At 39.4% G+C, this 14,096-nt stretch overlaps 1 protein-coding gene across 4 annotated transcripts in view; it reads left to right on the plus strand.

Moving 5' to 3' along the window:
• Nucleotides 1–14,096, plus strand: part of si:dkey-206f10.1 (adenylate cyclase type 8) — a 34,690-nt gene that overhangs the window by 10,320 nt on the left and 10,274 nt on the right. For 3 of the 4 annotated variants that reach the window (XM_046835610.1, XM_046835613.1, XM_046835611.1), the window contains 9 exons: nt 3,294–4,237; nt 5,357–5,506; nt 5,588–5,718; nt 7,863–7,974; nt 8,059–8,186; nt 8,288–8,446; nt 8,534–8,768; nt 9,618–9,803; nt 11,216–11,316. In XM_046835610.1, coding sequence (XP_046691566.1) covers nt 3,338–4,237; nt 5,357–5,506; nt 5,588–5,718; nt 7,863–7,974; nt 8,059–8,186; nt 8,288–8,446; nt 8,534–8,768; nt 9,618–9,803; nt 11,216–11,316 — 2,102 coding nt within the window. In that variant the 5' untranslated portion in view covers nt 3,294–3,337. Of the gene's footprint in view, nt 1–3,293; nt 4,238–5,137; nt 5,265–5,356; nt 5,507–5,587; nt 5,719–7,862; nt 7,975–8,058; nt 8,187–8,287; nt 8,447–8,533; nt 8,769–9,617; nt 9,804–11,215; nt 11,317–14,096 lie in introns of those variants that run through there. The other variant, XM_046835614.1, reaches the window with a different exon arrangement.

Below are 14,096 nucleotides of genomic sequence, written 5' to 3' on the forward strand. Positions count from 1 at the left end.
AAGCTCGATACCCTAATCACATCATAAATAGCCCTAGGCTTTGCTTCGAAGTTCAGTTCCTCCATTTTTTTTTTAACAAAAAATATGTCCCCTTTAAGAATATGTGGATGTTGTCATGACCACGCTACACACAATCACCTCATGACCACACTACACACAATAACATAAACACGCTACACACAATCAAGTCATGACCACACTACACACAATAACATAATAACCATGCTACAAACAATCACATTATGACCACGTTACACACAATAATGTCATGACCACGCTAGACACAATAACATAATACCCACGCTATACACAATAACGTCATGAGCACGCTACACACAATAACGTCATGACCACACTACACACAATAACGTAATGACCACGCTACACACAAAAACGTCATGACCCTGCTACACACAAAAACATCATGACCACGCCACACACAATAACATAATAACCATGCTACACACAATAACATAATAACCACGCTACACTCAACAACATTATAACCACGCTACACACAATAACATAAACACGCTACACACAATAACGTCATGACCACGTTAAACGCAATGACATCATGACCATGCTACACACAATAACGTCATGACCACGCTACACATAATAATGTCATGACCATGCTATACACAATAACGTAATCACCACGCTACACACAAAAACATCATGACCACGCCACACACAATAACATAATAACCATGGTACACATAGTAACATAATAACCACGCTACACTCAACAACATTATAACCACGCTACACACAATAACATCATGACCACACTAAACACAATGACATCATGACCATGCTACACACAATAACATCATGACCACGCTACACACAATCACATCATGACCACGCTACACACAATAACTTCATGACCAAGCTACACACAATCACATTATGACCACGCTACACACAATAACGTCATGACCACGCTACACACAATAATGTAATGACCACAATACACACAATAATGTAATGACCACGCTACACACAATAACGTCATGACCATGCTACACACAATAACATAATAACCACGCTACACACAAAACGTCATGACCCTGCTACACACAAAACATCATGACCACGCCACACACAATAACATAAACACGCTACACACAATAACATAATAACCACGCTACACTCAACAACATTATAACCACGCTACACACACAATAACATAAACACGCTACACACAATAACGTCATGACCACGTTAAGCGCAATGACATCATGACCATGCTACACACAATAACGTCATGACCACGCTACATAATAATGTCATGACCATGCTATACACAATAACGTAATCACCACGCTACACACAAAACATCATGACCACGCCACACACAATAACATAATAACCATGGTACACATAGTAACATAATAACCACGCTACACTCAACAACATTATAACCACGCTACACAATAACATCATGACCACACTAAACACAATGACATCATGACCATGCTACACACAATAACATCATGACCACGCTACACACAATCACATCATGACCACGCTACACACAATAACTTCATGACCACGCTACACACAATACACACAATAATGTCATGACCACGCTACACACAATAATGTAATGACCACAATACACACAATAATGTAATGACCACGCTACACACAATCACATCATGACCACTACACACAATAACATAATAACCACGCTACACACAAAACGTCATGACCCTGCTACACACAATAACATCATGACCACGCCACACAATAACATAATAACCATGCTACACACAATAACATAATAACCACGCTACACTCAATAACGTCATTACCATGCTACACACAATAACATAATACCCACGCTATACACAATAACGTCATGACCACGTTAAACGCAATGACATCATGACCATGCTACACACAATAACGTCATGACCCGCTACACACAATAACGTAATGACCACGCTACACACAAAACGTCATGACCCTGCTACACACAAAACATCATGACCACGCCACACACAATAACATAATAACCATGGTACACATAGTAACATAATAACCACGCTACACTCAACAACATTATAACCACGCTACACACAATAACATCATGACCACACTAAACACAATGACATCATGACCATGCTACACACAATAACATCATGACCACGCTACACACAATAACTTCATGACCAAGCTACACACAATCACATTATGACCACGCTACACACAAAACATCATGACCACGCTACACACAATAACATAATAACCATGGTACACATAGTAACATAATAACCACGCTACACTCAACAACATTATAACCACGCTACACACAATAACATCATGACCACGCTACACACAATAACATCATGACCATGCTACACACAATACACACAATAACATCATGACCATGCTACACACAATAACATAATAACCACGCTACACACAATAACGTCATGACCACGCTACACACAATAACTTCATGACCACGCTACACACAATAACGTCATGACCACGCTACACTCAATAACGTCATGACCCCGCTACACACAATAACATCATGACCACGCTACACACAATACACATCAGGACCACGCTACACTCAATAACATCATGACCACGATACACACAATAACGTTATGACCCCCCTACACACAATAACATCATGACCACGCTACACACAATAACGTTATGACCCCGGTACACACAATACCGTATGACCCCCCTACACACAATAACATCATGACCACGCTACACACAATAACATCATGACCACGCTACACTCAATAACGTCATTACCATGCTACACACAATAAATCATGACCACGATACACACAATAACGTTATGACCCCGCTACACACAATAATGTCATGACCACGCTACACACAATAACGTCATGACCACGCTACACACAATAAATCATGACCACGATACACACAATAACGTTATGACCCGGCTACACACAATAACATCATGACCACACTACACACAATAACATCATGACCACGCTACACTCAATAACGCCATGACCACGCTACACACCACACACAAAAATATAATTACCACATGTAATTTTTGGTGTTATGGATAGTTATTTCACCTGGCAAACACTTGGGTATGTTGACTTCTGAATGCTGGCATGAGGGCATTAATCCATTCCATTCGATTTAGAGGTAATATTTAGGGCAGTTCAAGTGATTGGGGTAGTCTCCAGATCTACTATGAAATTGAGCTATGATTACTGAAAGAATTTATTATGAAGGAACTGATAATGAAGGAGGGTCTGTTCTGTCTTTTACAGGTCCATCTACCTCTTTTGCCTGAAAGACAGACAAACTTGTCGTAATGTTGGGAGGGAACTGCTTCAACGAGTCCTACAACATACAGAAGATGCAGGTCCCGTCCTACCTGGCCCCGTCCTTGTCCCCTGGCTTGCGGCGCAAGCAACTGATGTGGAAAAATGCCGTAAAGCACATCATTAACCAGCAAGAGCTGAAGGAGCAATACGGCGCCGAGCCAGCACGCAAGATCTATGTCACTGATGTCTACATTGAGGAAATCAACCGTCAGATACGCAGCAAGTCATCACGCGGTTGCACCAAACGCCGTTCCTCTGTTGTCCGCGTTCATCCGTCCTACTTCAGCGATCAAAACAGTTCCAACAGCACGCAAGCGAGTGTGAAATCTGAATTCGCCGGCGATGCTGATTTTTTTGTGCGCTGGGGCAAGTCTATTCATGGGGTTTATGTTCCAACACTGAGACACACCTTCAAATCACGTGACCTGGAGAAGCTCTATCAGAGGCACACATTCTACACAAGACGTACCTCACTGGTCGTCACGAACATTTTAGACGCTGCTGCTAAACTGCACCTGCTGGTCCTCTATCTAGCCCTTGCACCAGATGGAATCGACCATATACATGCTTGGATTACAAGCTTTTTCATGGCGTTTGCCGTATTACTTTGTGTTCTTGTATTTACCTGCAAGCATTTGCATTTTCCCGAGTGGCTGCACTATGCCGGCATTGCCAGCTGGATGTCTCAGACTGCCCAGGTGCTGGTTAGGCTTGGGTACGGGCTGGAAAATGACCCGTCCTGGTATGTACTATTCACCCTGTTTGCCACGTACACACTTTTGCCATTACCGCTGCTGTGGGCCATGGGGGCAGGCTCGCTAACTTCAACGCTGCACCTTATTCTAGTGACTGTACAACACTTCAATGAAGTGGGATTGCTGAGAAAGGTGAGGATGGATAGTTATTATGAATGAAATGAGATTACATAGACAATGTTCACTTCTTTCCTACAATGTCAGAGTTCTGAATGAAAGGTCAAATTCAAATCCCAGCCGCATCAAGTTGTCAATCCTGGGCAATTGAGCAAGGCCCTTAAAGCCCATAATTGATTTGCATCTCGGTGCATAGCCACTGATGCGATCCAATACAATTCACCCTATTACAATGCATTGCAATCCGATTTCCATATAATTCAACACAAAATATGGTGCTATGCATTTCAATATGGTACAGATAGTTTACTTTTATTTCTTCAGTTCAGACAGACAGCAAATCATAAATTTATTTAAGTGCTTTCTGAGTTCTAACACATGACCCCTTTTACAAACTAGTGCAAAAAAATATATAAATTAAAACCAGACATTCTTTTCCTGTTGTGTGTGCAGGAAGTTACAGCTCTACCTCTGCCATGTTAATCTGTATTCTATCTGACTCTCAGGACACGCCTGGGTCCCCGTAGTGTTGTAATATATATAAGATATATAAATGAATTGTTTTTTACCAATGCAAATATGTGCAAAACATCAGACAACATTCTTTTTTCAAGCTCTCTTAATAGTCCTGGTTTACAGTGTGGCCACATGCACGTTTGTTGTTTCTGCGCTACAGTAGCCACTTGATTTGAAATAAAGTAAGTTGCCTAGCTGCGTTATTTAGCTTGGATCATGTAGTGTCTCTCTCTGAAGCCCTTGTTGTCAAAAACCAAAGGGGATCAACAGTCAAGAACAATAACTTACACCTTTTGTGACGACTATGAGCAAATCTTTCTCGCTTAGCCAACATTTCATGCTAATAATAAGTTTTAAGATGTTTAAGATCCATGATGGTGTTATTTGTATTGCAGGAAGATGCTGTAGATCCTCCTCTTAATATTTTCACAGCGCACAATCTGTAATCTGCTTTACTTTGATTCGATGTACGTCACTGTCAAAGTCTTACGTGACATGAAAACATATTAATAGAAGATTTTTACAGGTAACTGATACCAGTATCATGAATGATCCTTCCATGTTCTCTACACAATCTTGAGGTCCTCTTGATTTCTATCCCCTTTTCGTCTACCCCAGGTTCTTGCAAAGGTGCTGCTCTATATGAGTGTGAACACAGCAGGACTTTTTATCCATTATCTGATAGATCGGGCGCAGAGGCAGGCCTTCCTCGAGACGAGGCGCTGCATTGAAGGCCACATGAAGCTGGAGATGGAAAACAAGAGACAGGCAAGGAAGCACATGTCATATATCCATATGAATAAGTCTTCCACCATGCTGATTGCCTAAAGAGTTCATTTCTTCCAACAGGAGCGTTTGGTTTTGTCTATACTGCCTCGCTTTGTTGCCCTGGAGATGATCGCTGACATGGCCTCCATGGATGATGAACTGCTGCCTCAACAGTTTCATAAGGTCTACATCCATCAGTACACCGACGTCAGGTTCGGTTGAAAATTTTAAGTAAATCTTACTTAATTCCAGATTTGGATGGAGTTTGCTGTTCAGATGATATTATAAAAGATAAAGACAGAGGTGGAAAGTGTAATAAAGTCTTCTACTCAATTAAAAGTACTGGTACCTCAATGAAATTTAAAGTTACCGTTCAAGTGAAAAGTCACATAATTAAAATTTACTGTATTGAGTTCAACAGCGGGGGGTGGGGTGGGGTATTCTACTGAGTTTCCCCGAAAATAAGACCAGATCTTTTATTAATTTTGCTCCAAAAGACATGGTAGGTCTTATTTTTAGGTGATGTCTTATATTTTCATGTACAACAATCTACCGGTCCATTTTTTTTAAATGGTACAAAAATCACCACTTGGACACAACCTGTACTCTGATTGGTCATCTGTTTATCGTACTTCTCAACAAAGGCATCCGCTTGGGTGTATACAAATACTTACGGTAATTATAATTGATATTATATTAGTATCATATGAAAACTATATGTTAGTGTTAAGATGGTTCTCACACTGGTTCTCTAAACACATTCCTATGTTGTCTATTCAGTGTCTATAGGATCTTTATGATGTGAGTATGTAAGGTATTAAGGTACAAATTAATGTGCAATAACAAAAAAATAAAACAATAAAAATAAAAACTAATGTTACAGATAGGATTTAAAATGCAGTTAAATATAGTTCAAACAAAACGTACTTAAATCAAAGCAAAATTACAGATTTTAAAAATTGTTTAAAAGGAAACGTACACAAAACAACCCCAGTCAATTAAAGTAATGTGAGAAAATGTACTTTGTTACTTTGTACCGCTGGATATGGACATTATTATGTTAAAAATGAATGATTTCTCAATTTAGAAGGTCTTGATTACCATTACCTTAACATTTTAGCTGTGAGGAAACTTTAAAATTATATAAATATATCATTTCTACAGTGAAAACATTTACAGTACAGTACTGTTTTACTATTTTGATACATTATGTGTGTGTACTTTCTCCTGCACTGGAAGCTTCTGTCGCCAAGTCAAATTCTTGTGTGTGTAAACATACTTGGTAATAAAACTATTTCTGATTCTGATTCTGACAAATATATATGTTTATTTGAATATGTGGAAGGAGTTTACGGTGTCAGTACTTTGTAACAGTCACAACAGAGAGTTTTCTGACAAGAAAAACGTCTTCAGGAGTTCACAGATTCTTGGTAACATGACAAGCTTTTTTCGTCTTGTTTACTTGAAGAAGAAAGAAGGAAAGTGTGGTTGGTGAGGGGATCAGAATACCATTGTCTATTTCCCCTGTAAAGCCACACCTCCAAACCTTTCATGTATTACTCATGATTCCCAAATAGTAATTGCTGTACAATGTATAGTAGGTGGTTAATTTTCCAAATGCATCTGCCTTTAAAAAAAAGTAAATTTTTTGTTAAATTTTCAGTTTAGTGCATTACTTTTCACTTTATGTTCTGTCAAAACCCCAATAATTATTAAATTCCTCATCCATCACAGGGCTCAAGTAATTTTTAATTACATATAATAATATATGAAAAATATATAAATGTATTATTGTCTCATAAATTCTTAATTCCTTTACTTCCATTGCCTACTTTTCTATTTCCAGAAGCTTAGCCACTATAAGGAAATGGTAGGTCAGTGGTCAAGATGTTTGAACTCAAATTCTAGCACCTCTGAAATCCCACTCATGTGCCCTTAAACAAGGTCCATAACTCTCAACTGTTCTTTTATACATGCCATTAGTTATTAAAGAGCAGTGGAGCAGTGCACAGTGAGCGTTCACTGTAAAGCATTTTATAAAAGGGTGATAGTGTGAGTGTTACACAAAGGGAATTTCTGAGTCATTACCAGATTGGATGTCATGATCGTGTCCCGTCTGTTCATTTGGAAGAAACGGGTTTAACCTTAAAAAAAGAAGCCCTCAGATGTTGTTAAACAGCCCTCACACCAGAGAATCTGGTAAGGCTTGAAACAGCCCTGATGCTAACTATCTATTAGTTTGATGCAAACTAAGCTTGATGGAAAACTTTGCTAACTGCTGTTTTGCTAAGCTAACTGATAATGTTGTAGCCTCTGTAACATGTAATTTCTGTCCTTTAAAATGTCTCACTTGCAGCATCCTGTTTGCTGATATCAAAGGATTCACCCTGTTGTCCATGACAATGTCGGCGCAGGAGCTGGTGCGCACCCTCAACGAGCTCTTTTGTCGTTTTGATCGTCTGGCTGAGGTGAGAAAGGATCACATCAAGAATTGACAAGAATAAATCCAGTTTGTATGACGAAATAATGTGTCCGTGTTTGTGAGTACATAGGAACACCACTGCCTGAGAATAAAGATCCTGGGTGACTGTTACTACTGTGTTTCTGGAGTCCCAGAGCCACAGAGAGCTCATGCTCGGTGCTGTGTAGAGATGGGTCTTGCTATGATCATCACCATACGGTACACAATCAAAACTCTTGTTCCCACTGATCTTACTGTTTTCTCTTTTATTAGAAATTGTGTTAGTTAACATGATCTTGCATTTTTTTTTTGTTTTTTAGAAATGTGCGAAAGCAGTTTAACTATGAGATGGACATGCGGATCGGGATCCACTCGGGATCTGTTCTATGTGGCGTTCTGGGCCTGCAGAAGTGGCAGTTTGATGTGTGGTCCTATGATGTTGGTGTTGCTAACATGCTAGAAGCAGGTGGTATCCCCGGGTGAGCAAATATGTAAAAATATCTAGACCAAGTTCATCATCTCAAGTGGATTTAGCAAATTCTGGATTTGTTTTGAATGCTTGTTAGGCGTATCCACATCTCACGTGCCACACTGGATTGTCTGGACGGAAGCTACCAAACAGAGGATGGGCGCGGTTACGAACGCAACGAGTTCCTGCGCAAGCACAACATCGACACTTTCCTCATTTGCCCCAAGGACGTGGAAAACAACACTGTAGATGCGGAGCCTTCCAAAATACGCATGACCATCCGCACCTCCAACACTGAACATTTGTTTAGCAGCACCAATAATATGAGCTGTGTAAGAACATGTCGAAACGCCATGAATTTAATCAGCGGTCGACGGAGTACACAAACCATGTAGAAAAAGTAGAGATTCGCTCTGTAAAATGTGACTCCAGTAAAACTAAATGTGTAAAAGTTTAAACTTTCACTTAAGGAAAAGTACAAAAGTATTTGCTTTCAACTTAACTTAAGTATACAAAGTACTATGATTTATGTTCCTATTATCGTTTTTGTATCAAGACTTTTTAGTTAATCACCTTAGTTTATGTGAAAAGACTCAAATGTGACTCTCAGAACACTGATCTATTAATAGAATGATATTAATGACTCAAACACTGATTTCTATTACAATTATCATGAACCCAAAACCTTCTTATCAAATACTTAAAAAAAAGAATCATACAAATAAGGTCACGTGTGTTGTGGCTAGTTGGATCTGGAATTTCTTCATCATTTATTCCTCTCTTAATGTTCTGCTTAATGTTGAACTGATGCTGAACTGTATGTTGGTGATCAGTAGATACACCAAGCACCAATCAGAACAAAACAGAGCGAGCGCTCGACCCTGATTGGTGACTCGCTGCGTGTTTCACCAGTTAAGTTTTTATCCTCATAAATAAAAAGGAACGACTGATTTCACAAAACGTAGTTGAGTAAAAAGTAAAATATTTGACTTTGAAGTGTAGTGAGGTTGAAGTAAAAGTCTCCCCGAATGCAAACACTTCAGTAAAGTACAGATACGCAAAAAAAGCGTCTCAACTACAGAAACAATGTACATTTACTTCATTACTGTCCACCAGTGAATTTCATGATGTGAACTATTCGTAGGATTCTGATGGTTCAAATTGCTTTGAACTCTTCCCAGATCTTGGCGTCATTCACAAACGGCTCTCTGCTGCAGCTGCCCAGTTCCAAAAACAGGTTTTCTAGCGCCAAAGAGATTAATAAACGGATCGAGCATGCTATTGATGTGCGCAGCAGTGAACGGATGCAGCAGGAGCACATTATTCCTTCAACGCTGGTGTTCAAGGACACACACATCGAAAAAAAGGTCTGTGGCCTCCAAACCACCACCACCATGCTTCTATATATCAAAACATTTAATTGCTGGTGATAGTGAAGTTTTTTGCACCAGAGGTTTAAAGACTACATGAGAATCATACTTGAGTAAAAGTATAGATACTGAAAACGTTCTCCATCCCAAATGATTAGTAACTGATTCTAATATGACTTCAGTCAAAGTCTACGAGAATCTAATTTGAACAAGTATTTGACTATTGAAAACCCAAAACCAGTTGATTTGTCAGGTTTGATTTTCTAAAATACAAATCAAATTGTACATTTCGACACTGAATTAAAACTGCAAGAGCAACACAACAACCTCTTCAACGTTCCAGAATGAAACAAAGATAAAGTAGTAAAGCAATCTTTCAAAAAGTTTACATCAGTTAACAAATAAAATGACAGCATCATGTCACAAAGTAGAAGAGATTTTTATATGACTTTCAACAAAATCTGGTTCTTAAACTTGTTGGAATTGCGCTTTTTGGACTGAAAATTTGGCTGGTGGTACTAAAAACTCACACACAGGCAGCATACGTGGGGAGGAGAGTGTAGATTACATAATTAATGACATTTTCAGCAGAAGTGCAAAATTTAATTAGTAGTGATCATTGTGTAATTAAAATATAGTGGAGTAAAAAAGCATATATACTAAATCATAAATGTAGTTGAGCTTCATCAATCAGGCATAACATTACTGTTCCTTTCTTGGAGCACTTTTGATAGATACTGACCACTGCAGACCAGGAACATCCCACAAGAGCTGCAGTTTTGGAGATGCTCTGACCCAGACGTCTAGACGTCACAATCTGTCAAACTCGCTCAAATCCTTACGCCCATTTTTCCTGCATCTAACACCAACTTTGAGGACAAAACGTTCACTTGCTGCCTAATAAATAAATCCACCCACTAACAGGTGCCATGATGAAGAGATCATCAGTGTTCTTCACTTCACCGATTATAATGTTCTAATGTCAATGTTCTGCCTGATCAATGTGTCTTTGATACTCAGTAAAACAAGAAAGTAGCCATAAAATTGACTTAAGTACAGCAACGAGGTACTTTTACTTAAATAGTTTACACCACTGGTGTGCGCATCTCATCCTTCACACACACATTTCTACATCCACCTATGAAGTAAACACAGGAGAAGGGGGTATAAAAAGCAAAGAAACCATGTAACAACAATCACAATTTTTTACATTTACAGCATTTGGTGGACACTCATATCCAGACCAACTTATTAGAACCTCACTACAACTGAGCACTTGAAGGTCCTGTCTCAGGGGCTCAGCTGTGGTGGTGATGGGATTGAATTCTAGACCTTCTAGGCAGATGTCCAACAGCTTAACCACTGAGCTGTCAATTCCAACTAAACAAATATTATTTCTTTTGTTCCAGTTTTCCCAGATGAGGGACGAGACATTTAAGACCAACCTGGTCTGCTCCTTCATCATGCTTCTCTTCCTCATGGCAGTCCAGGCCCTGATCCCTGCACCCAGGTAAACCCAGGGTTTCATGCCTTTAAGCAACCTTTACATATCACTATATTGTATAAATAAGCGCAGATTAGATTACCACTAAACTACCAACTTCATAGATACATATTTATACATATATAATTCATATTTTATTGATGCAAAATGTGTTAAAAACGATGCATCACATCTTTTATGCCGGTGAACTGATGCAAATCACTGAATCTTACAATCCCTATTGTATAGTTCTTTTCTTATCCCAGGCTATAAGGAAGTTGGGGTTCCCTGGAGCAGATTTGGTTACAACCAATGAGCCACCAGGCGTATATTAAAATGACGTGTGGAGAACCAAAGGCTTTCGTTCTTCTTAAATTAATGCAAATTTGCACTTTTAGGACTGACTATGGAATTTGCAATTGGAGAGTCCACTGAATGGGCAATATTGGGTTAATTAGATCATAGCCCAGTCTTTGACAATGACCATGGTTTACTTTTCGAGCATTTTAAAGTAGCGTGCCAAAGCCTAAGGATTAACGCTTAAATGGTTTATCATCAGCGGTATCATCTAAGGTCACCTACGGGATCTCACAGTGCTCTTTTTTAAGACCAGTTGGATTACATTCTTTCTTTTTTTATAAAAAAATAAACTGTACCTGGTGAAAAAAGGTGGATTAGTGGTTAACATGGTTTGCCTCCAAGGTTGGGGGTTTGAATCCCACTTCTGCATGGTGTATGTGGATTTTGCATGTTTCTCCCTGTGTTGGGGGGGGCGGTGGTCCTCCTGTTTCTCTGGTGTTTTCCCACAGTCCAAAAACAGGCATTGTAGTCTGAGTGGCATACCCTAATTGTGCAAAGTTTGTGATTCCTGAATTTGATGCCCCTTTTAAGGCCATAATCCCTTCAGAAATGTCCTTCTCTTCTGCGACCCTGCAGGAAAAGTGATATAAAAAAATAGATGAATAGATACAAGTGATGGATGAAGAACACATACCATGTAGTAAAAGTAGAGATTCGCTCGGTAAAATGTGACTCCAGTAAACATAAAAGTGTCCCTTTAAACTTTCACTTGAATAAAAGTACAAAAGTTTTTGCCTTAAATGTACTTAAGTATCCAAAGTACTGATTTATTATAACTATAATGTTCATATTATCATTTTTGCACAAGACTCTTTACTTAATCAACTCAGTTTATGTGAAAAGACTCGAATGTGACTCTCAGCACAATCAGTAATATCAGAATGATATTAATGACTCAAACACTGATTTCTTTTACAATGATCATGAGCCCAAAAACCTTCTTTTCACTTACAGTGGGGGAGATAATTATTTGATCCCCTGCTGATTTTCTGAGTTTTCCCCCTTACAAAGAAATGAACAGTCTAGAATGTTTATTTTAGGTTTATTTTAACAGAAAGAGAAATCCATAAAAACACTTTTACATAAATTATATAAATTAATTTGTATTTAATCGAGTGAAATAAGTATTAGATCCCGTACCAACCAACGGTCAAAGGATGTCAGGGACAAGACTGTAGACCTGCGCAAGGCTGGAATGGGCTACAGAACCATCAGCAAAAAGTTTAGAGAGCAAGATACCACTGTTGTTGCGATAATTCAAAAATTGACAAAAATACAAGATCAATTGTCCTCGCTCTGGAGCTCCATGCAAAATCTCACCTCATTTGGTGAGGATGATTCTGAGAAAGGTGAGGGATCAGCCCAGAATTACATGGGAGGAGCTTGTTGTTGTGATCTTAGTATAGATGGGACCACAGTCACCAAGAAAACCATTGGTAACACACCAAGGTCTCTCTGCTCAAGAATGCAAATTTCCTAATGAACACCTAAATGATTCAGAGAATGCTTGGGAGAAAGTGATGTGGTCATTGTGGCCAAAATTGAGCTCTTTGGCATCAACTCTACTCACCATGTTTGGAGGCACAGAAATGCTGAATATGACCCCAAGAACACCATCCCCACTGTCATACATGGAGGAGAAAACATCCTGCTTCTGGGCTATTTCTCTGCTAAGGCTACAGGAAGGAAGACTTCACCACATGAACGAGGCCATGCACTGTAGAATCTTGGATGAGAACCTCCTGGCCTCAGCCAGAACACTGAAAATGGGTCTTGGATGGGACCTCCAGCATGACAATGACCCAAAACATATGGCCAAGGCAACAATCTGATGGTCTTGTAGCCCATTCCACCCTTATGCAGGTCTACAGTCTTGTACCTGATGTCTTTTAACAGCTCTTTGGTCTTTCCCATGGTGGTGGAGAGGTTTGAATGGAAGAGGTTGATTGGTGTCTTTTATACACATAACCAGTTGATATTGGAAGTTCTTTCCTAATGGGACAGGGCTAATTTGGGTGTGTGGGAGAATTCTTGCGGGTTGTTACGGGATACCACTGTTTGAGTGTTAAAGTGGGGTCGCCACAGCGGATCATCCGTATTCATGAGCCACATGTTTGATTTGGCACATGTTTTTATGCTGGATGCCCTTCCTAACGCAACCCTCCCCATTTATCCAGGCTTGGGACCGGCACTAAGAGTGCACTGGCTTGTGCAACCCTAATGGCTGGGGTTGGTTCCCTGACTGGGAATCGAACCCGGGCCGCATCCTAACCACTAGACCACCAGGGAACGAACTACTGAAAAAAAAAGAAATGACTGATTTTGCAAAGTGAAGTTAAAGTACAAGTCTCCCCAAATGGAAGTACAGATACACGAAAAAGCTACTTAAGTACAGTAATGAATTACATTTACTTCTTTACTGTTTATCACTGATGGATACACACTAC

The sequence above is a fragment of the Silurus meridionalis genome, chromosome 23 (genome assembly GCF_014805685.1).
Source record: "Silurus meridionalis isolate SWU-2019-XX chromosome 23, ASM1480568v1, whole genome shotgun sequence".
NCBI lineage: Eukaryota > Metazoa > Chordata > Actinopteri > Siluriformes > Siluridae > Silurus > Silurus meridionalis.